At 43.5% G+C, this 24622-nt stretch overlaps 1 protein-coding gene across 2 annotated transcripts in view; it reads right to left on the bottom strand.

The window, feature by feature from the left end:
* Positions 1-24622, bottom strand: part of REEP1 (receptor accessory protein 1) — a 72638-nt gene that overhangs the window by 19477 nt on the left and 28539 nt on the right. Inside the window, exons 3-7 of one of the 2 annotated variants that reach the window (XM_026846596.1) lie at positions 23866-23938; positions 20705-20781; positions 18796-18916; positions 17058-17177; positions 3058-3226 (exon numbers count right to left, since the gene is read on the bottom strand). In XM_026846596.1, the coding sequence (XP_026702397.1) occupies positions 3058-3226; positions 17058-17177; positions 18796-18916; positions 20705-20781; positions 23866-23938 (560 nt within the window). The remainder of the gene's footprint in view (positions 1-3057; positions 3227-17057; positions 17178-18795; positions 18917-20704; positions 20782-23865; positions 23939-24622) is intronic. The other variant, XM_026846597.1, reaches the window with a different exon arrangement.

Raw genomic sequence — 24622 nt, 5'->3', positions numbered from 1 at the left:
AGCACTGTTACTACAAACAGAGAAACCTTCTTGCAAAACTGGGATCAATCCATAGACAGGAATTTTCCACAGGTATTTTACATGTTATAATCACTAAAGTAAGGCGTACATGAAAACCATGTAAGAAATATTCTAAGGTACTGACTTTAAAATACACAAGCATCCTTATTGACCTTAAAATACACAACCACATGTGACTTTCAGGACCTGGGCATGTGAAGTACGATTTGTTCTGGTTTACAGACACACCGAGGAACAAAGGTGTGCTCCAGGTCATACCAGTATTTTGCAATAAAGCAGGGTGTGAATTCATCTGTCCTAGCTCTCAGTCTTGCCTCCCGACCACCACACTACTTCTTCTGCAAACACAGGACCCGTTCCTTCAAGCCCTCCCTAAAAATCTCCACAAAGCAGGATTTCTACTCTGATCAAGAGTACAATGTTTGCAGCCCCAGCCAGACTCTCTATTAATGTTCTTAAATTCGTTTTGTGTATCCCAGGTACTGCTGTCAGGCTTTCAAATAGCTAGTTAGAAAGACCTCTTAACAAGAAAGGTGAGGTCTTTGGCTGAGTCATCCTCGTGTCAGACAGGCAGTCAGGGGTATTTTTGCTGACTCCATCTGATGTCAGAATGACTGTGTCCCATTATCTCTAAAGCAGGAATATAAAGAGAAGTCTAATGTTTCCGAGGCAGTGGGGACGACCAGCATGGATATTTGTGTTATCTGAGGGCTTTGGGACAGGAAGAAGAGCTATGTGTCAGCTGTTCTGTAGTAACTGCTCGTGCACATACTCATACATGTATATATTACACGTATATATAGCATACTGTTAGGCAGTAGCAAATTCTGTCTGCCCCTTGCTTATGTCCAACTAAACAAATATGGAAGGTGCAGTGATGGAACCATGCCTGGGCTTGGTGTGTCTAGAGCAGTGTCATCTCATCCTGAATATGGCCCTCAAGATGTGATACGGTCTGGCTGGTAGATCACACTCTTACACACACACACACACCCCCCAATTATGACTCTGATCAATTCGCCCCTCTAGACATTCTGGCTACATACATAATTGTGCCCACAAAACAGCACAAGGACTGGAGAGACCATGACCATATCTTTCACTTCATCTGATTAAAAGTGAGAGAAAAACTATGGCTGTAGTCTTCCATATAGCATGATGCCACCACCTGTGAGTGAAATCACCCTCTGGAGGTGTCTCTTCGTACTGCCTGCAGGTGGAGAAGGGGCCTGCCTGCAAGCAGGCTCCTAGATTAGGGACCTCAATGAAATCAATAAGCAGGACGGTACACATAAAGGTCTTGGAGAGATTCTGCAAATCTGTGTTGTTTCCATTAAAAGAATTAAAACCAAAATCTTAAATTACTAGGTTCCAAAAATTTGTGATAAATACTAGACTCAATTTGAAAAGTGTATGAACAATTCAACTTTACAGAGATTCCTTTTGAGAGCTCCCTGTACAGTATTGATATGAAACCAGACCAAACACAAGAACTTTTGTGTGTTAAGGCAGGGGTTTGTGGCCAGGTGAGCTGAGTTCGCTGCCTTAAGAACAAAACTACAAAGGCTGCTCTACACAACATGGAATTAAGATAACTAAATTATGCTTTATTTGTGCCATTTGTTATGTTGGTCTAAATATGTGAAATTTTTTTTAGTGTAGGAGTTTTATATTGTGTGTGTGAACACTTGCAGATTTATTACTTCAAGATTGATTACATACAAGACCTTACATAAACATCAGAATAAAACCACTGTGCATCAATATTAGCTGTTTCAGTTTACCTGTAATGAAAAATTTATTCACTAGATGATGTTAAAAAAATAAACAGAGAAGTCTGTGAGCTATAATTCTCATAATTTGCAACAGGCTTGAAGCATACTCTTTAAGAAGGATGAGACAAGACATTTCTAATACATTCCAAAACTAAAGCAAGCTAGAAGGTGTAGCAATCTACACAGGCTTGAAACACAGTGAATGTTTGTACAGACCTCAATACACACAAGCTGAAACTGCTAAATTTCAAACTTGCCAGCATATGTTTCACAAGCCACCAAGTGCAACACGCCTGCAACTTTTTGTGGCTTCTCATCACAGCAGTCAAGTTGCATGATCTTTGGTGGTGTTTGGGAATCCCAGAAACCATCTGGAACCCCCTGCTTGGGATAAACCCCCATGTCTCAATTCTTGAGATCTAAGCTGCAAAGCTATCTCCAACTAAATGCTTTGGATCCAGGCCCACAAAGATTTCTTTAACCAAGCTTGAAATAAATGTCTGTAACTAAAGCCTCAGGAATGGATCCTTATTCCCAGGGCAATGTTTCTTCCCTTTGTTCTTTCAGAATTTGAAAACAAACCACTGCCCTTCAGAGAGACTTGTTTTCCATAACAGTGCTTATGCAGACATCCTTCGTATCACAAACAGCTGTCAGACCCTTGGTCTCTGCTTCTAGGAGTGCTTTATATGGGTTTTATTTCTCAGTAGGATTCATCAGTGATAAAGTTCAGAAAGTATAACTGTCAAGTGTTGTAACAGCTACCGTACAGTTTAGAAGAAGCACAAGTGGGCCTAATTCAAGCCAGATATCCATTAGAACTTGCACTTACGTTTAGATGACATGAGAGAGGTTGTATCACCATATAGTGGCTCTGATGATAATAATGACCCTCGCCCACTACTGTGCATTCTTATCCCCTCTTTTTGCACTTCCATTAGCTCCTCTCATTGAAAACTCACCATGGCTTGCAGCCCCCAGTCCAGAGCTTCACCTTTCAGCTCAAATTGCAAGGATTGATGCTGGCTCCTTTGCATGCTTGAGTCCCATCCTTGGTACCAGCCAGGAATAGTAACCATCAAGTGATGATAGTGTCCTCTCTCCTAAGTGCCAAGAGACTCAACAGCATGTCTGTGTCCTGTGAATTCTGGTATGTGCTGCCTGCAATGTCTGTTTCTATATATTCCTGCCAACTGCATGACTTCATTCAACTCTGTGATATTCCAGACAACACAATACTGAAAATAATGCTGGCACCTACCTGAGCTGCCAGTGCCTTCCGATGCACTTCTCGATGTTTTTGGCTGACTCTGTTTGCTACTTGTTCGTACAGTGACCGAAGGAGGAACAGTGCTGCTGCTGTCTCCACGAATCGTCGAGAGATCCTGCATGCTAAAGCTCCTTAGTCTCTCAGACAGGGCCCCCTGTCCCTAGTTAAACAAGCAAGCAAATAACACATATAAAAGTTAGATCCAACAGTGTATTTTGAGCCTTTCTTCTCCTTTGCTCATTGAAATCCATCAGGACAATAAGAGGAGAAAAAATTGCCTGGTCCAGTAACCTAGAGAGGACAAAAATAAGTTAAAGACAATTTCCTGCTCTTTGCTCTTCCTTTTGGAGTGGTTCTACGCACAAAATCATTCAGACTTTTGATGGTGAGCATCTCTGATTCTTCAATGAAGTCCTTTGAACTCAGAGCAGGCTTGGCCACATCTAAAGGAGCAGGATGTTGCTGTATCTTTCTAGTAGGTAATCTTCTTCACTGGGATCTGAACAAATAGGAGCTTGGCTTCAGAAACACAATTAAATGGTCTGCACCAAAATAACTGACTTTTAAGGTTAATAATCTACGATGATATTCACCCAGCCATTCTCAGTCATAGAGAGAATTTCCAGAGCACAGAAATTTGAAATTTTAAAGTAACAAAAAGTTATTGTTAAATGCAAAGAAATATTCCAGTGCTTTTCCATGCAGTTTAAGGAAGAAAAAAACTAACACAATATTTTTCTTTCTTTTTAGACTAGTTCTCAATCAAGCAACACATTCCTTGGTGAAAGGAATGTAGCTGTTCTTCATATAGGATGTGCTGGTTAAAAAATGCTTTTAATTAAAACTACATCCCGTCAAAAAGTTGACTATAAGTATACCTCCTTCTGAATTCTGTAACCCTCATACTGCACCACTCACTTAAAGTAAGAATGACAGAAAATACAATCAATACAGAACCTATCTATCCTTCTCTGCTGGCTACATTAAGTGACATTCAGAATACAAATAGCATAACTGTTAAGAAGTACATCTAAATTTTAACATTTTGTTGAGGGAGGGAGGGTCTGAAAGAAACTTCATAGCATATATAGTCTTGAAAGAATACTGAAATAAATACACAGAGCCTGATTCTAAAATTATTTCTGCTAGTGTAAATCAGGAAAAAAAAAAATCATCAATGGATGCTTTGAGTGAGGGGAAATCAGAAAGGTGGCAAACAACAGCAAATATTGTCCTGTTTAACAAAACAGATAAGGCACATGGTAGCAATTCACACACCGTTTTCACTTAGACTTATATTTGTCAAAGCAGTACATAAGTGGAAGCATAGCGTGACCACTGCAGAGGCCTCTAGGTTGGGGCTGGACCAGAATAGGTCACTGCTCCCTTCTGGGCAACAGATTTGAGTATTCTGGCCACAAAACCAGGGTGCAGGTGAGGGGCCACTGCAGAGTACACTCTGGTGCTGGCCTGGCACGGAGAAGGGACTCATCCTGACCACCTATCATCAGAGGCAAAGACCAAGAACCTTCTTTGCTGAAGCAGTTAGGCAACACTGCCTGTCCCCTAGTGCACTGGCATTAATACACCGGGAAGGCAACGTATTAATTTACCTACAAGTACTAATTTACCAACATCACTTTAGAAATTTCACATGCAGAGTAGTGGAAAATCAATGCCTCTAACCCATATAAATTCCTTAGCACCTTATTTTTAGGGACTGTGAGTAGACAAGGCATCATGTGCTTATAACTGCAGTCACTGACACCCTGTACTTTCTACATTCAAGAAAACGGCTAGATCAGTAGTCTCCCAACTTTTTAGCCTGAAGCTTTTTATACAAGAAAAAGGGGTTCAAACTTCCTCCTCAACTCCATAGCATATCAAATTAGCTATACAGGTAGGCTATACATCCTGGACTGCAGCACTTTTCTGCAGCAGCAAGAAGCAAACAGCACATGATGATAACTTCTTCAGTGCTGTCCCAAAGCATCATCAGTAGAAATATGCATCAGCTAAGAAAAATAAATTTGAACTGTCCTTTGTGAGGCAGAGTCACCTGGTGGAGCTAGCCAGGAAGCTGCACTGGGATTTTTTTTTTTTTCCTTCGTTTTACTGAACCTGTGGTTTCTTAAGATCTCTCTGTGTATGTTGTGTTTGGCAGCATTTTGCATTTAGCTTTTCTGCAGACAGCTACAGAGAAGTGTCCACACACCCACCACACTCTTCTTCCAGACTTATTTTGCTCTTTCCCACCAGCCTGTTCTATTTTGTGAAGTATTTTAAATGGATGGGGCTTTTTTGCTGGTATACCAAAACACTTCATTTTGCTCATTTTGTATGCTTAGCAGTGGAGTCCCGAGAACTGATCTATTGTTAAAATTTCACCTCTGCCATCTCACTCTCCAACCTGCCACAAGAGTTGATGCCTGAATTTTGGCTACTCCTGCCAGTGGCTGAACCACACTGGGATATGTTCTCACTCCAAGAGGCATCTTGTTATTCCTCCTAGGTCAGTCTAAGGTACATTTACTCTTCAGTCTACTGCTGCAGCTGCCACTGGGCTGGGACACTGAAACTTCCTTGCACAGCTGGTTAGCTGGGTGTGATCTCAGCCGCCCAGAGCTCAGTGCAGTGCAGTTCTGGATGGCTTTTGTAGCTTGCACTGAATTCCTGCACAGCCGCCCTCTTCTCTGTAGCTGATTTAAAGCTTACACAAGACATCCTACCCTGCAGTCTGACTACAACAGACAGATCCCTAGTGAGAGCAAGCTGAGAGCAATCAGACCACTAAATAGTATTTTGCTGTTGCAGAATGCCTAGACCAGCAAAGCCAGAGGGTTGGCAGTTGATGAGCTGCTGTAACCTGAGTGCTGTAGTCCCACCAGCTCAAGTGTCAGCGCTGCTCAAGCTTTTAACCTCCTCCCAGCTGCTCTGCTCAGCCAGCTAACCCAAATACCATTTCATTCCACGGTGTGATTTATGTGTGTGGACATGAGTCAGATTAGAGACAAGATTCATCCGTCAGACCAACCTAGCAGGCAAGATGACACTAACGCACCCTTTTGCATTGAAAATGAAGAAGATATATTAATATTCTTGCATTGCAACTTGTGATATAGCAGCATATAATGATCAAAGGCCCCAAAAGGAGCTTTGAAACAAGGGCCTGATATGTGCCTGTCATCTGTGGGTCTGTTATATTAGAATATAATACACAACCACAGCTTTAAACACCCAGTCATGGCAGCTGTGCTAACAACTTTGGCCTTCTCCAGGAAGAAAAATTTAAAATAGTTGTCTCGATTTTCGCTTTAAATTTAATCTGAGTTTATAACAGCAAAGATAAAAGTTGTTAATCACACAGATAACAGCAAAATATTATTGTTACTACTGCTCCATGAAATAGTTTGTCCAAATCTCAGAAATGGCAGGAAGAGCAAAGGCTTAGGCAGAGTGAGGACACTGAACACACCTGAAAGCCTGCTGACTTCCCTTCCATTTCTTTTCTTTCAAACTTTTGCACCTTTAGTCTTTGTAGAGAGACTTGATTTAATTGCTCCTAGGGCACAACATAACACTGACAATTCTTTTCCAGTTATCACATTTCTACCTGACCCCAAATAGAAACATGACATAAATTACAGTTATGACAGAATCAGGATGGTTTCAGAGTAAAATGGAAAATGTTACCAACCTTAATTTCCCTGTCAGATAAGCAGCTGCTCTATATGAAAACACAAACATTTGAAAAGCCAGCACTGTGAGGGTTTGCACTGCTGTAGTTATGCATTTTAGCAAGACTTTACTCAGCTGTAACTCTTATTATTCCACAATAAGATTTACCATTCATTAACAAAAAACAAGTTAATATCTTTATTTCACACCAGAAGAGATTTAGCACAGCACACATCTTGGGCTGTGTTTGGTTAAAACAATCATGTAGAAGATGAAGAGCAGCTGTTTGGGGGATTTTTGTTTACCATCTTGGCCGTGATCATGCTGATGCTCTTCCAACTGCTACAGACATGGGAGATGTCCCAGGAATTTGAGCACACTATGTGTCTGCACAGAGAGAAGATCCAGGTCCTGAAGCTATGTCTACGCTGCAAGCCAGAGACATGTTTGCAGCATGTCCACACAGATCTGGGCTAGTTTTATCCTAGAGAGCATGGCAGCAGTAATAGCATGACAGTAGCTGTGGTAACAGCCCTTCAGTGTCTCAACAGCAAAACAACGTGATGGTATTATACAGCCTTTTGAAAATGGGGACTGGAAGGGCTGTGGATGACACCATTTCTCTCTCTTCTCCCTCACTGAACAGCAACTGCCCTGTCAGGATGATTGTGCTGGCAGCGTGGGACTGGTATTTTGGGGCTTCAATCCCTGGAAGAGGACACAAGTATGAAGTAATGCTGGAAGACTGAGCCTTACTCTCTCTGGGCACAAGACTGCCTGCCTAGACTCAACTTCTACCTCATCCAGCTTCTCCTAGGACACAGACTGTCCCAGTAAGCATGGCACTTCTGATCCAGTAGACAGTGATTTTGCTAGATACTGAGGTTTTGGTGGCAACAAGTGGGAGCAGGTGTCTGTTCCCTGCTCAGTATTATACCTGCTCCCAAAGTCATCCGATCTTCTTGGCCCTAAGAAAGTTCACCCCACAGGTGAAGGTACAGCCCAAGCTGAAAGCAGAGCTCTTCAGGCTTCCTTTGCCTCTTCTTCTCCCAGGATCCACCAACCTCATTAGGTTCATACATGGGACAGTTCTCTCATTACAGGGGCAGAGAAGGACCAGGCTGAGGCAGGGCTCAGTGTTACTGAATAGGACAAAAGACAAATACTAAAAAGGACACAGTAATACCATCCCCCAGCAACTGCTACCACTTGGTATCAACCTTATTTAGATTCATGACACTATCAATGCTATTAAGGCATCACCCATCAAGATATGGACATTTAAGCTGCAGAAGCTTATCTATGATTCTAAGGGAAGTTAAAACTTCCATCCGTGTGGCATAGTAACTAATCTAAAAATAATTTATGTACATCTACCTGCTTTGGTCAAAACTACAGTTGTAGCATAGGCATACCTTACCCATATCTACCACATTCTCTCCTTATTTTTGCTTTAAGAGTAGGACAAAACAGTATCAAAATATTGAGCTTCCAAAGCCAGTCAACCTGCATAATACCTGCCTCTAAATGTTGCAGACATCATCATCTCCAGAAACAAACATTAACCTTTGTGGGCCCAGAGCACAAACACTGATGCAACCAATATGTGCTTGGAAGGATAAAAAAAATCTTGATCCATTCCAAAACTTGAAGTCAGTATTTGACAGGTACTCCATCAGAAATAGCTGGAATTGTCTTAATTACTTTACCTCTTGATAATTAATCTCTGCATTCACATTTGAAGTAAAACTTTTTAGAGGGAGATGGATTTAGGAGTCTGGAAAAAATGGGTTTACATGCAATGGAATTATTCATTAAAAATATTCCACATAGGTAGGTAACTTTACGTAGGCTCTAGGTAAATAAAATTAGGCACATATATAAAACAGAGATTTTTAGATTAACAGTCTCACTAAATATGATCTAAATATAAGAAAATAATAGTGTCTAGTGTTTAGACTTTCAGTCTGACAATCTGAAAGAATTCTGTAGACATTATTTAGGCTTCAGAACACCTCTAATACCTACAAACTCCATTTTGCAGCTGTGGAAACTATAACACAGCATGGTAAAGTGACACAAATAGGGGACCAAAAAATGTTAAGTCATAAAAAGAAGATTTTAATACAATCAGTGTTAATGCAGGATGGCACCTTCTGGCCTTTTGGATCTTAGGATCAGTAGTTAACGGACAGGCAAGAGAACACTAAGTCACGCTCACCACACTTCCAGCACAATACTAAACCTGTTAATGTTCTCTCCTCTCTTTGCTGTAACTTTGGTTAGCAGTTCTCCTCCACGCTAGCAGACATGTCTGCATGCACATGTTACGGCCTCCATCCTGCAGATATTCACTACAAGGTGTAGTGCATGTTCCTAGGATGTCAGTTATTGCTATGGTGTCAGCAGAACTTCCCCAATCACACCTATTAGAAAATGCTCACAGAGATGCATCTTCGCTTCTGAGACAAATGTCAGCCTCACTAGCTCCACTGCAACCCCAAACATCCTAATGGGATCACAGTAGTGGAAGAGAAGCTCCTTTATCCACCAGCGAGAAAACAACAGCAAACACAGCAGCTTGGCCAATGCAGTAGCAATAACCTGAGTTAGATGGATTTTCCACATAGAGAGCTCCCTGCCTGGCTGCTGGAGTCTCTCTGATTGCCAGCAGAGGACTTGGAAGGCATTTTGCTGATGAGATCAAAGACAGGCTTTTAAAGCTCAGCACGCAGGATCTACCCACTGGAAGTGGAGCAGACAGCATCTGGCCTCAGACCAATCTCAGCTGAAAACAGTTCAAACTAGTCTAATGGGGAGGCAGACGTTAGTTAGGAGTTAGTATAAGCACTCAGCAGATTACCTGCCCTTTTTTCTGGTCCAAATACAAGTGTAAATGAAGTAGCTGAGAGACCTAGCAAGGGAAAAAAGAGAGCTATTGTGGCAACACATAAAAGCTTTGAGAATAAGGTCTATTTGAAGCATAAGTAATTGAGGCGAGACATGAGCATGACACTGGGCACCGATACGCAGGGACTCACATACACAGAAAAAGCAGAGACACCCACCTGTGGGCTACACATTTGAATGTAGGTTCTCCCTTCCTCAGCTTTCCCAGAGAGATGGAGAAACCACTCCATAACCCCGGCTGACAGGATGTTACCTAGCAAGCGTGTTTGAAGAGTAAAGCAAATTACAAACACAATGGGCTGTCACTCCACTTCTTGCACTTGATTGATGCTTCCCGCTGGAGAAACCCCTAGTGTCTGGCCATCTCTGTAATCCAGACTTAAGATCATTAAGAACAGAGTACTTTTATGACTAATTTAGGCACAGGATTAGGTGATGGACACATGGCAGTCTTTTTAGTCCTGGTGACAGACAGGTCTTCTGAGAAGTAGGGTGATGCTGGGGAATTACTCAGGGCAATGAGTGCAAGTTTGCATGCAGAAGCATATCACGCCTGGCTGCAGGCAGGCCTTGCTAAGACCAAAACCATCGGCTTTATGCTCCGAGCACAGGCCTGAGTGAAGAAGAAAATTGCTTATGCTGCCATACGAACGAAAACAACTTACAAGCAATATCCTGATGGCCAGGGCCTGCATGTTGTGCCCAGCCTGGAAGAGCTATCTAGTTTGGAGATGTCAGACAGTACTGAAGACTCAACGGGAAACCAGCTGATGTTAATGTTGATGGTGGAAACAATTTCAGCCACTCTTTTTGTTTGTGCAGTTCATTTCCTCTCCTGGGAACTGTTTGTTATTGTCTCTTCCAGCCAGGTCTCTCTGTATAAATCTGTTGTTTGGTTCTGCTGTCCTGTGCATTCACTGTCTATTGTCTGCTTCTTGAGACACCAACAAAAGAGATAAACTGGAAACAGCTACCTGGATTGTAGCTCAAACAGTGCCACATTTTAATTGATTTCAGAGAAAAAGATTCTCAAAGACTTAAAAATGAAAGGTATGTCACACCATGACAGGAACAGTTCACAAAACACTGTGGTCAGTGGCACACTACCCTATGTTTCAAGAAAACCATTTCTTGTTCATCTTTATTGGTATAACATAGCTCAGCCATGAGATCTTTGATTTTGGATCCCAAATGGAGATCCTTTAAAGGAAGCTACTTTCAAAAGCAGCATGCTCAGCTCTTCTGAGATAATGCTAAAGGGTCCCCAAAGTTTTCTCAAACTGCATACTCTAAATCACCCCGACTTTTGCAGCTGTGGCCATTACAGATACAGTACTAAGATTGGTCAGAACTGTCCTCTGATACGTTTGGCAAGCAAAGAAACACTTTCCCTCTGAGCAGTGGGATCTAATCATTACAAAGAGGCTTTATCCAGTCTCTTAAAGGGAAGGATGGTCCCCACCCCCTGTCTCACTCTTTCCCAATTCAAGCAGAAGTGCAGTTCCTCACTGTCATGCCACAAAAAGCAGCACCTCTTTCCTGTACAAGTTTTTGCTCCAAAATCCCAATAGTGAATAGGTCTCAATTCTCATGGAAAATTAGGAATCTAAATATTGACTTCCAGGCAGTTGTACTGGCTATACCAGCCAGATCGTAGAAATTAATAAAAAGATGCTGTTAGACTGGAGAAGATAAAATGTAAATGACCACCAGCATTTCCTGGTAAAAACAAACAAACAAACAAAACAAAACAAAACAAAAAACCAAAACAAACAAAAAAAACCAAACCAAACCCAAACCAGTGTCCTGGTTAAAAAAAAACATCAAATACACTGGAAAACTTCCCAATAAATTTCTTGGGCTAAGGGACCCTAAACTAACAGATCTGCAACTCCCCACATGGTAGTGAGCCCAACGGTGGAACTGGAAGTGACACTGTTGGACCAGACAGGTGCTTGTGAGCTGAAGCAGTTTGGGAATTGCTGACACTGCACTCCTAGGCATTTAGGAGGTAGATGAGCATAATTAAATCCTCCCACCTTCATATGCATGCCTGGCCCTTTTAACCAATAAACCAGAGCGATTTCTAGCTCTGGCAGCACCACAAGCCATATTTCCCCACGCATGAAAGGCTCCTGGACTGTTTCTCAGACATATTAGGCACAAATGGGCTTTTCATCGACACCAGTCATGCATGCCTGCTCCCTCCACCTCATTTATCATCTCCTGCCAAGGCACTACACCCACTGCCAGCAGCACGCTGTGCCCCACTCCCCTTCCTACAGGCGGGCTGCACCAAGGGGCACAAAACTGGCTCCAGCACCAGCCACCCTGCACAGCCCCTGTCCTACACACAGGAGGACAGAGGAAGGTACATTATCAGAAACCTCTGAGTTACAATGATCTGTTGGCTGTGGGATGTTTTCTGCAGCTCTCCTTTGAAGAGCAGAATTGAGGCTGCAGCCTGGGAATGGTTAGGTGGTTGGGAGCAAGGTTTGTTTTGGGGGTGGGGAAAGACATTGTCCTGTTTGGCAGAATTGGTTTGTTGAGGATGAGGAATAAGGATACATACAAACAGGATCTGGGAAACCCAAGAGCTTGAAGGACAGGGTCAGAGAGCTGGAAGAGAGCGTGAAACTGGTGATGGGAGAGTTGTAGAGACAGAGGAGGCAACATCAGGTCTGGGTCTTGGGAAAAGAAGCAGGGAGCAGAAGGGTTGGGGATTGGGAACAAGGCAAGGCAGGAGGTGGCAAGGAGGCTCAGGGTGACAGGCAGAGAATGAGAAAGCACTGGGAGCATGGTGACAGAAGGGATCACACACAAGTTTGCTGGAGGAGGCTGGTGCTGCCTCCAAGCCAGAGGTACCTCTTCTCACTGTAGCCACACACATGTCCCAGCCACTTACATTAGAAATCCAACTGGTGCCAATAAAAAGCCATTTATGCCAAAGCCTCCATCTGACAGCTCCACTGCCTGGCTGAAGCCTTGCACCTGCCCCACTACCAGGGCTGCAGCAGTCTTGCTGCTGCTCCCCCTCTGCTGTGACCCAAAAGCAGGGTCCTTTTCTGCTTCTCCTCTCCTCCCTCGAGGTGAGCTGGAAAGAAGGTGGCAGTCACTGCTCTGGGCCCTTTGGGAGCAGGAATGGCTGAACTAGTTGGAACTAATTGAAAACACAGAAAGAGCAGCAGGATTTACTGTCCAGTCATCTAATCCTGCCACTTCGGACTGACCCACTTCAAAGTCACAGTGTGTGACAGAATGACCAAGCAATGAGGACAGGATTACAGAGCCCCAAATGAGATTATGTTCCTTGGTGGGGACACAAGCTGCTGGGGGCAGGGAAGAGGTCTGTGTTGAGCACTTAGCAGGAGTAATAAGACCAGATATCCAATGCTCTATCTGCTTAGAGAGCATCAAAAATAGACTCTCTGGAGAGAGAGAACACTCAAGTGAGTCGGCTGGGCAGACTCCGGGTACTTGGGACACTGACAGCTCCTCAGCCCGTAAAATGAATTGGCACAGGTTTGTGCCAGTGTTAGCACAACTGTGGCTTCAAAACAAAACAGAGCAGGGGAAGGGAACAGGAGAAAGGGTAAGGGAGACAAGACTGCACTTGGCTAACTAAAACTGTAGGCTATTTAAGATAGAAAGGGGAAAGGGCCAGGGGATCAGAGATAAGGAAAGCACAGCTTGCAGCATTTTAGCCTGTGGTAAATACATTAAGTAGCAGCCTGTCACATACAAACAGTAATCAGAGAGCTAGCTGCATTGTGCTGCACAGGGATAAAAAGGTGGGCCTTGCCCAAAGATTTTATCACCAGAGACAAAAGATCATGATGGTTCCTGTGGAAGCACAAGAAGATCAGTTACCATGTTCAGAGAGGAGAGGACAGGGCTATGCACAGTGGCAGACATGTCTCCAAGAACAGGAGCCTTCAGATTTAACCTAATTTACTGAAAACAGGTCTGTAAAGAGTACACTTTCAGCCCAACATTTCACTGTGTATTTGCCACCAGAAGATGCTGACTTGCAAAGTCTGAGGGTCCATTTCTTAATACAAAAGCATCTTTTCCCACCCATTACTCCAAGTGATGCAGGAAATAAGACAGATCCTCACATTCACTTTCTGGTAAAAGCCATGTTTTCCATGGGAGCTGCAGAAGCTCAGTGCTTCTCAATATATGGTCATCTCTATAGGTTCTGATTTTAACACAATCCATTAAAGGCTGAAACCCAATGACCCTGTTCAGGGCTCAGTTTCCCATCTACACTCATCACAGGCTAGTTGGATAGCCTTAAAATTTGGCATTGGGAAAGCCAAGATAAGCCTTAGAAATAGTATTCTCTTTCCTCCCTCCCTGGAAACTTCCCCCTAAGGACAGCACAGCAGTCTTGTCTGGCATCTGTCAGCTCAAAGTGTTTTCCAGATAATTAGTCATTTAAACTTCTTTCATGCAGGATAATCTAGCTCTCTTCTACCCCCTTTCTCAATTGAGCAAGTAAGGGCGTTGCCATACATTTAACAGCAGCTGAAAATCAGGGCAACAGGAGCTGTTACCACCTGTACCTGCTTGTATCACTCCTCTCCTGGAAACAGCTCCCTTCACAGCAGCAGGGACAGCTAAATGGAGACACATTCACACCCGACCCATCACACCCTGAATACCTGAGGAAACCCAGCTCAGCACTTCGGTACTGCCACACATCAGGCTGTATATCAGCCATTCAGCTCTTCCTGCCCAAAAGACAACAAAACCACTCTGAGAAGGGCAAGGCACAGAAGCTGCTTTAACCATTCCTGACTATTACACCATGAAGAGTGTAAATGTATTAAGGGTGTGGTTCCATGAGCAGCAGAACTAATCTGTCTGCTTCCCATGACCAGGAAGGGAAGATCTTTCTTTCCTCTGACCATACTCTTCCCTTCTGTCTCTTCCCTTGTGCTGGCTCAGGCACTCATCAGATATATTTGTGAGCTTGAAAACAGTATTCTCCTTCTGGATTAACTTTCTGAGGCCCAAAGAGCTGGTGCACAGTAACCCACTAGGAGCAGGAGTGTTACTACATTTTGGAGGAGGAGAGATGTCAGATCAGCTCACCCTGTCTCTTGGATCTGCCCCCTGAGGGACACAGAAGCAAGTGACTTGCTGGAGGCCACATGTGAAATGGTGAAGGAAGCCAGGAGTCCTACTTTTCCTCACATATTCAGAGTAATTTAAATGTCAAGGCTGAAACAAAGACATGAACAGTCCTTACCTTGTCTACAAAAATCAGTCAATCAATCCAGTAACAACCTCTCTACCTTATGAACAGATAATTTTCCACCTCCCCAAAGTACTGTGCAGGAAAGACCCTTCTGGTCCATCTGCAGGTTGCAATATCTTAACTGTTTTCTCTCAAGTTAGGCTGGCAGATGTGCCATACAATAATAGGCACAGACTTGCTTTCTTCCAGCACTGAATGGGGAGCTTCATTAACTCATGCAAAACAATGACTTCATTGTATCCTGGAGACTCTTCTTCCTTCTACCCAGCTTCCCATTGCCACTGGAGCACTTTTCAAGGCAGCGAGATTAAGAAAGACACCAGAAAAGCAGAACAGTGGGAAAAAAAACCGTGATGCTGACTGTTCATTCAGGTCAAAGAGCTGATGAAGACACTGTTGCAGCCCTGAGATGAACAGGTTGGCACTGCGGGTCCCAGCTACTGTTGAGCTTATCATATTCAGGAGTTATCCAAACAGAAGCCAGAGTTCCTTCAGGATTCACACATAGTTTCTCACTCTGTCCTAAAAACAGCCCTAGAACAGAAAGTCTGTAGCACCTTGTAGGAAGGGGCTCAGAGCAAAGGTAGTGCTGCAAAACAGGCATTCCCAGAGCCTATTTATGTCCATGGTGTGACTTCTTCAGGCTTACATAGCAGCAGCAAAAGTGTTAAATGTCATAGAGGCATCACACAAATGTTGTTTATTGGGCATGTTGTACACAGCTTTGCCTTAGCTCCATGTTTATCCCAGTTTTCAGTCCAGGTTTTGAATTAGCTAGCAGTTCCTGGGTTAGCAGAGTGCCCCCAGCAAAGAGCAATCGTTCAGGAGAAAAACCGGACCAGGACTGAGAGCCACAGACCACACAATGCTTGGCAGGGAAAAGGGAGGCAATTTTTGGTTTTAATTTGGAACAGGAAATAGCTTTTGCACATCCTTGTGATCCTGCATGTCCATAGCATGCCCCAGAGGCTCCCTACTTCTATAATACCTTGCATTCAACATGCTCCACAGGCTTAATGGTATCTGGCCTCCTAAGGATGTATTATGTATTTTTACAGAAGGTAAGGCCAAGACATACTAAAATGACATGCCTACAGTCTTATGAAAAGTATCTGACAGAGAAAAATAATTTCCTTCAACTCCTATTCACAAGTTTTTCCCAATACCAGTACACACCTTGCCCATATGTTTCTACTGTCCTTTTGCAAGAGGCGTTGTATCTGACTGCATTAAAGCCATATCTTTTATAAAGTCTTGCCCCCAAAATACAAGGGTATAATCACTGTGTGTATCTACCCTAAACCATGATAATCCATGGCCAGAGAGTGGGACCACAAAATGCAGTTATCAGGTCACTGCAGCAGTTATGCAAGCAAAGAAACAGAGATAACAACTATTTTCTGGTTCTGGCTCCATGCCAGGAACAGGGTACAGGATACACTTCCTCAGATGAGACCACTCATCCAGTATCTACTTGTTCTCCAAAAGAAACTAATACCACTTCCCATTCACTCTTACATAAACATGGCTCCAGAGAATTACACATAACGTATCTGGTGTGTAAGCCTTGCAGACAACCTTTTAGCCTTCAAGAACTTCAGATCTTTCTGTCAGTACCCAAATTATAGGTCACTAGATTCTCCAAACTTCTCAACAATTCAGCACAATTGACAAACTGGGCTGCAGATGGGCTTTTCCTTCACTGCAGAAGGTGCCGACCAGAAAAAAAAAAAAAAGTATTTCTCTGCCAAGGTGTTAACTGTGTTCACCTAACATCAGCATCTTTCATGGAAGCATGCTCATGTTTTGACAGTGAAAATGAAGAGCACAGGTTGTGATGAACAAAACTGCTAAAGCTGTCACCTGGGTACTGAAGGAAAATATGAAGTTCAACAGAGGCCTGAGGCAGACCTTACTCTTAATCCTTCATTTCCAACCACCTATAGGTTTACTAGGCACCACACTTACTGTCTTCATCCCAAGAGGCACCTGTGTGGCTGGTGAATGGGAAATTGGGAGGCATGATCAAAATCAGTGAGAGAATCCCTGTCCTCACCATATCTCCCCCTCCACACTGTGGCTGCTGTTGGTGATGGATGCAGATGAGATGCTAATGAGTCACCATCCTGACCCGCACCTTTACCTTTGAAGCTGCCATGACGGCTGCCGTGGCTGCGACGTTCAGCCCCCGCTTCCCAAAGTGCACAAGGGCATCGTAGCTCCGGTCTTTTGCCTGGACGAGGCAGTCATCGATCTCCTGTCACAGCAGACAACAAAACAAACAAACAAAAAAAAGCACAAGAAGGACAAGTTCAGAGTGCTCCTAACCTCAAAGTGTTGACAGGGACAGGTCATCTTTTATGGAGGCAGACATCCTCCATTTCCTCCACCTTGGCTGGAGAGAAGTTCACAGCCAATGTTTGCAAAGCGAAAGGGTTTGCAGGGGAGCAGTAACTTCCACTGCAGGCTTTGGGAACTCTTTTAAAAATTTTGCAAATGGAAGATTGGGACCCATAGTTGGGATACACATGCACAGTACAACTACCACCAACAGTTCCTGGAAGGAAGACAGACACATCCACGTGGGCAGAATGGACCAGGGTGTGTCAGGAGCCATTTGCAGTCTATGGACTCTAAAGGCCCACTGGATTGCCCCATAGTTAAAAGGAACCATGACACTGGGCAGCTGCAGCTGGTGGTTTCAGAAGTATCTGAGATATATCTGCAAATCACTGCAGTGTCTGGCTTCAATGTGCCCATGGAATTGTTTGGTCCAGAGCTTCTGGACTTCAATGCTGCTCAAAATACAATGAAATGGTTGTGAAAGTTCCTGCCCTCACCCTCCCTTCCTCCGGATATGGATCTGGATGATAATGGATGACCATGACTTTTAGTATTCAGCTACTGGATGTGCTAGGTTAGTAGGGACTGGAGGCTGCAAGAAGCTGCTGGCTGTTCAGTGATTCCCTCCTTATTCCTAGTAGATAAGAGGTGGCAACTGAAAAGGCACAAGCACTACACGTGAGAAGCATAAGTAGAAGTTCCTGGGAAGCAGAGAGACAGCAGACTGATCCTCACTGTCCTTCTTGGACAGGACTGAGGTACAACTATTCATGCACTGCCTCTGGTTAAACAGAGATCTTTCACTTCCATAGTTTCCAGTGTGGAAAACAGTTATTCACTTCTTAGCAGTCTGCATGTCGATATGTGACTGATCGCTCTTCTTGGCCCATGTATCCACGTGAGCCCAATGGATCTGCCTGACAACGTCCCATTCACAGCCACAGGAATCTCCTAGGCAGGCAAATGATCCAAGCTGTAATGTGTGTCCCTCCCAAATTAGCATCATGAATTTAAGCAAGACATTTCTCAATCCAGGACCTCAACATGCTATGCCCCTTACTTTAGCATGCCATATGTCTCTCAGCCAGACAAGTGCTTGCTAAGCCCCTTTCAGACAGGCTTGGCTATTTGTCTCATTGCTGCACAATGTTTTAGGCAGAGCTGGGAACAAAGTTCAGGAGCCCTGGCTGCCAGACCTCATTTCTCTATCTGTTATATCCAGCCACAACATAGCACTCTAGCTATATTAAGCCAGTATGTGCAAAGCAGCTCAGGAGGTATTTCTGTCCCCCTCCCTCCCAACTTCTCAAGTGCCCAAACATGAGTTAATATGTGTGAGCACGCTGAACAGATGCCAGTATTTAAAAACACAACAACCACGAACCAAAACACCAACCAAAAGGAGATGATCAAACGATAGAGGAAGAGAATCAGCAACTCCCAGTCCTTCAATGAAAATGAGTGATACGAAGACTGGAGTAAACACACTGTAGATCTGCTCCACCCAGAGAGGACCCAGGCACTGTGATTACCTTTTCTTTTGAAGACAGTGTTGGATGAACAAATTTCCTGTAAAGGAGGCTGGAGCCTTTTGTGTACGGAGACAGCAGCCAAGCTACAAAAGCTATTTTGAGTTCATAGTAGAATGGAAACCTAGAAGAAAAAGAGCTGTTAATGTCTTCTCCCAATTTAACCACTGCCCTTAATTAGAGATGCTCAGCACAGGAAGGGACTGGCCATCCTAGCTTAGGGCAGCTTTCACTTACCAAAGAATCCAAAGACCTAAACACATTCACTCACCTTTGCACACATCTCAACTAGGCATGTGGGTAAATCTTTACTCAGGTATCAAGGCCATTATTTAATGCTCTGGAAGATGCTCTGCTGTGTGGCAAGAGGAGCTTTCTCCACGCAGAGAGCACAGATGCTGCCTTCATAGCATCCCTACTCATTACGAGGGAGCAAAGAACAAACCAGCAAATGAGTATTTAGTAGATATATTTATGCACCTTTCATCTCTCTGCCTTTCTGCTTTTAAGATAACACTTATCTAACTGAAACTGAAACACAAGAACTTTCGTTGTCCAAGTAACATGCAACATAAAGGTGCAAGATCCACACTGCGGCTTTCAGGTAGCACTGCAAAATATGCAGGACACTAACAGCAGAAGATGCTTTAGCTGTAACAAGAAGCCAGGGACTTCTTGAGATTTTCTGTCCTCCTTTTCTGGAGGACAAACCCCAGAGCTCAAAGCTGGCCAGCTAACAGCATCCTCATATGGCAGACATGTTTCCAGCAGTGTGATGAACCAATGCCACCCTTTGAGTCAGGGACAAGCGAGAGCAGCCCAGAGGTTCTGTGATGGCTGTGCACCAGCTGGACCATACAGCATCCAGATCCAACCTGATGGACCTCTGTGATACTATTCTCCGAGCGTGGATTTGCCAGGTTGGTCTTCCACCTTGCTGAGAATCTCTCCATCATACTCGATTTCACAGGCTGGACAAGCCCTCTGTCATTCCTCCCAAGAGACTCACATAATACATCCTCCAAAAAAACAAAGTTCCAGATGAACTCAGTGGAGGTAGATCTGCATGCAAATTAGTTAAACAATAACATCTTTTATCTCCATTTCAACAGAGCTGACATGTTGCCAAGTACTCTGATTCCCTTTGTCTGGAGAACTCACTAGAGGCACGCAGTACTACGCAGGAACAGGCTTTAGGTGAAGCCTATGTACTACAGTTAAATTTTCATCTTGAAGTCTACTGATCTCACTGGTTTCCACTAGAAAGGCTTTACTAAAAAGGGCAACCAAGCAACAAATATTTCCAAACTTGAGCATCCAAACTTAATCTGATAACAGGGCATTTATCTGCTCTCCTTCTGACAGAGGTCACCAGGGATCCTTTCACTGGATCAGTATGGACGGACTGTCACTATTCTCCATCAAACTGTAAACCCAGCCTGGTAAAACATCCCAAGAACAACCAGCCACACAGCAACCTACAAACAAAGTCCTGTGCTGCAGGGCTGTTTCTGCCTGATCCCTAGAGTGTGTGTATTTACTGTAGGACACAGCTAGGTATGTCTAGAATTATGCCTGCAGCTAAAGTGACTGGCGTTTATGTGATGATCTCTGCAAGCAGCCAACTCGGCAATCAGCTGTGCCTCTCTCTGACAGGCAGGGGACTGAGACTCCTGCTACGATTTTTCACTAATGAGATATCACTGAGCAGTTCCATCCTGTTTCTTGCTTCTCCTATGACAGCACTGAGAAAGGAAGCATGGTTCCTCCAGACAAAACATCTCTATCCACCTGAAGCTGCTAACCCCACGTTCAGGAGGAAGTGCACCCTTGCATTCCTTTCTTCCTCCTTGTAAAAATTTCCATTTTCTTTCCATCTCATGCCCAAGACCCTCTCCCATCTGGTGCTCACCAGCAAAGAAAGATATCCGTGAAGGTCTCTGCTGTTGTGAAGAGTGCGAATATGATCCAGTACATCATCCATTTGACCTGGTAAACAAAAACAGTAGCTGGGTCATTTTCCCCTAAGGGTCTTGAACTATCTCATACAGGCATAAATGCACAGAATAGCTCTCACAGAAAAAAAAGATTCTTTTTTCCCCCCGCTGTGTATTTAACAATTACTTGAAGATGTCAGAACTTCCCCCACCTCAGCACATAACAGACATCAGTTTTCCACACAAGCCCCTGGAAAGGAAGACCGTGGCCTTCAGGATTGGTCTCATGAAAAGAACAGCCTGACTCTGTCCTGCAGAGGAAGCTCCACTGGCCAGCTAAGGACCAGAGCCTTATCACACAGGGAATTAAAAATCTCACTTGGCTCATCTTAATAGCAAAGGTCTATGCTGGGGTGTTGGCCAAATTGCAATTAAGACAAAAAGTAATGACTTACATAATATCTACAGACAGGGGAAACTAGCCAGGAAGAGATAAAGAGGTAGAGCTGCCCATCCCAGGATCCAGGGCTCACAAGCACAATCAACTCACCACAACTTATTGAATTAGCATGCATCAGTTGAGTGACAGTGCCTCCACAGATCCCCACCCTGAGCCCACTGCAGTGACAAGGGCAAGTCCTTTAGCTTAAGCCTCTTACCTAGGGCTTAGGTGAGGGCATTTTACCTCATATTGGTAGTGAAAGCGTGTGCTGTGCTGTCACTGTGTTAAACTATGGCAACTCCACTGTGGGGTGGACTGCTTGGTGGGTGATTTATGGACAGTCTCCTCCATGGTGATAGTGACAGACACAGCAGGAGTCTTTGGGGACAGTGACTTGGTCAAGGAAACTGTAGTATCTCAAGTAATTCAGGAATCTGGGAATTTTTGTTGAGTGAGCACTAAATGGCATTTAAAAGCACAGGTAAACTATTCTGATGTATGCAGTATTGGTTCTTCTTGGGCTGGAAAGGAACAATGTATTTGTCACACACCACTGGGACTACCAGTGATTCTTACCAAGTGACATGGTGCTCCTCTTCTGCAGCATAGATGATACAAGAAATAATTTCCAAGTACGGGAGATGAGAAATAAAACTTTTCTTCCCCCTCAATATTTTTTTTCCATTGTAAAATTGTAAAACAGTTTCAAGAATCTGTCTCTCCAAAGGAAAACAGACAGTAATATAAAAGTTGTTAATTTAACTGAAAATTGCTCTCTAATTAGTTATATTTGAAAATGGAGATCCCTAAGACACTTTGCCAGAATGTTAGAAAGCTTAAGGGAGTAAAATCCATAATTAGAGAATTGGACCATGTTACCTAAGGTTGGGATAACTGCAAGAGAATAAGGGAAGTCTGGGAAGAAGGCAGTACAAGAGGGATTATCTACACCAGGTAGGTGCTGCTCTGGGGAAGGAAGGATGGAGGCTGAAGTAAATCTGGATTTCACCAGCTCTGAAGTGGCTTGTTCCATCTTTTCCCTGATGCAGTGGGGACAGTACCTGCAGTCTCTCTCCATCTCCCTGCAGGTACTGAAATGATTCCCTGAGCACCTGTCACCCAGCTATATAATTGCTCCCCTGGGATCTATCTATATATATATTTACATGTATATTTATATTTAGTGTTACAGCAGTGGAATGGCACTGCCAAATGCCTGAGAGCATTGTCTTCCCTGGGCAGCTTCTGCCAGACTTTTTACATAACTGCAACTCCCTCAAAGCCTCACTGCCAGCATGGTTCTGACAGTTAAGACATTAAGGCCAGCAAAACTTTTAAACACAAACCAAGACCTGGTGTGGATGGGCTTGGATCAATCTAGAACACCAATTATCAAAATTACTATTAACAAGCAAAATAAAAATAAACTATAGTGATATCAAATTTGACCAGTGCCTGAAGGGTTGGTACTGTGTCAGTCTAAATTACTTTTTTTTTTTTTTTAAATCAGACCCCTAATGGGCACATTTGCTACAACTGGTGTGTCAAACTGAAAAACAATTCTAAGTGCAGACCAGGTCTTAGATCAGCTGTTAGCACATTTCGGTCATGACCCCAAGTGTCAGATGCAAGTTCTTATGCAACTGAATTTTCAACAGGAATTGGACCCTTCAACAAAAAATTTTCCAGAAAAGGGTGATGGAAATGTTAAGTATCAGTTGCAGACACTGCTTGGGGATGCTAGGGCATGTCTTCAGCATTTCCAAGTGAAAGGTGTTACAAACCTTCAGAAGCACAGCTGTGCAAGGGCTTCAGGAACATTTTGCCTCAAGTATCTGCTGCATTCTTTAACACTTAGGATTCTCAAAATATCCAAAACCATTATCTGAAGGAGAGGACAGATTGAAAGGAAAAATCTCAGCAGCCAGAGTGAGTCCCAGTTTGAACTTGCACTAGGGACTTAATGGGATAGCCATCTATGCTGCTACCCAGAGGGAAAAATGGGATCTTGAGAGGATTGAAGAGTCAAGATCTGGAGGCTGAGCTGGATTCAGTGAAGTTAACAGAGCTCAGGTTGCAAAGGGCACTACAAATCCTACAGGACCCCAACAGCATCCAAGTGGTTTTGATTCTCCCACATTTCATTTTCCCCGAAGGCCCCATATGCATGTAGAAACTGGGGTCCAGGGAAGATTTTTCAGCAAAAGGACAAGACAGCACATTCAGTTGCCAGACCTGCCTGTAAATAGGTCGCTCCACAAGGAAGGATGTTTCTATCTGAGGATTCAGTCATATGGGCTTTGAGTTGCCTCCTCTGATCCTTGTTTTGAATGAGCAGCTACAGCTTCAAGGCTTTTTGAAAAGGCTTTGATTTATGCTGCTCTTCAGAAACAAAGAAAGGCACACAAAGCTCTGGATGCCAAACACCTTTTAAGCCAACCATATATAGCTCGCACCACTGGAGAAATAGCATACATTTGTCAAAGAGCACATCAACTCTGCAGAGGAGCCAGAAGCACAAACCCAAGTCTCCTTATTTGAGACTTGTGCCTAGCAATCATACAGACCACCTTCAGGCCAGTCTTGCACTGGTTTACGAGCTTTTCCAGAATACAGGCAACACCTTTAAAATGTGGTGAGAAACAATCCCAGAAAACAAAAGCCTTCATCACAGCCACAAACCCCATTACTCACATATTCTTTGATGTCCTTTGATTTCACGGCTTTGTAAGAATAATATGCAGGGTAAAGAGTGCCAAATATAAGCCTGGAAAAAAACCAAACAAACAACAAATGGATTAAATTGATTTCCTGTCACAGAGAAAGATTTCCCTCCCATCATCCTGTCTGTTAAATGTGTTTCTTGCACCAGTAAAAAGTGTTAGGATATAATTTAAACTGGAGTGCACTAAGTACAGTGCAGGAGTGATTTTGCATCACTAAATTCAGAGAAACTATTGCCAGTGACATGAATGAAGAGCAGGGATCCAGGCTGACTTTCTTTTTGCAGTGGTTTTGCAATGGTTTCCATAGCTGTACATTATGAGTTACGCAGAAAACAAAACAAACAAAACAAACAGAACAGGCCACCACACTTTTAAAAGGAAATTAGAAGTCTAATATCAAATAATCTACTGTGGTACCAGGAATATAGCAGTATGGCTTTCAGGGGCAGGACTAAATAAGAATCATTTGTCTAAAATCCCTTCCACCTCTATTCAATACTGTAAAAAGCTGGCAGAGGATAAAGCAGCATCTGAGTTTTACTGGCGCAAGGGTTTGAATGCTGGAGCCTCATCTTACATTGAACCTGCTAAAGGGAAGAGCCCTGCACTGTTTTGTAAAGTCCTTTTGGGCTTATCAAAGGAGGAGGAATTTGCCCACCAAGATATGCCAAGAAGATCAGGCTTAAAATATCCCAGTTCTACTCTTCTTTCAGACCGTTTCCTTG

Source organism: Athene cunicularia (genome assembly GCF_003259725.1).
Source record: "Athene cunicularia isolate RWA chromosome 4 unlocalized genomic scaffold, athCun1 chr4_part1, whole genome shotgun sequence".
Taxonomy (NCBI): domain Eukaryota; kingdom Metazoa; phylum Chordata; class Aves; order Strigiformes; family Strigidae; genus Athene; species Athene cunicularia.
This window is presented reverse-complemented; position numbering and strand designations above follow the sequence as displayed.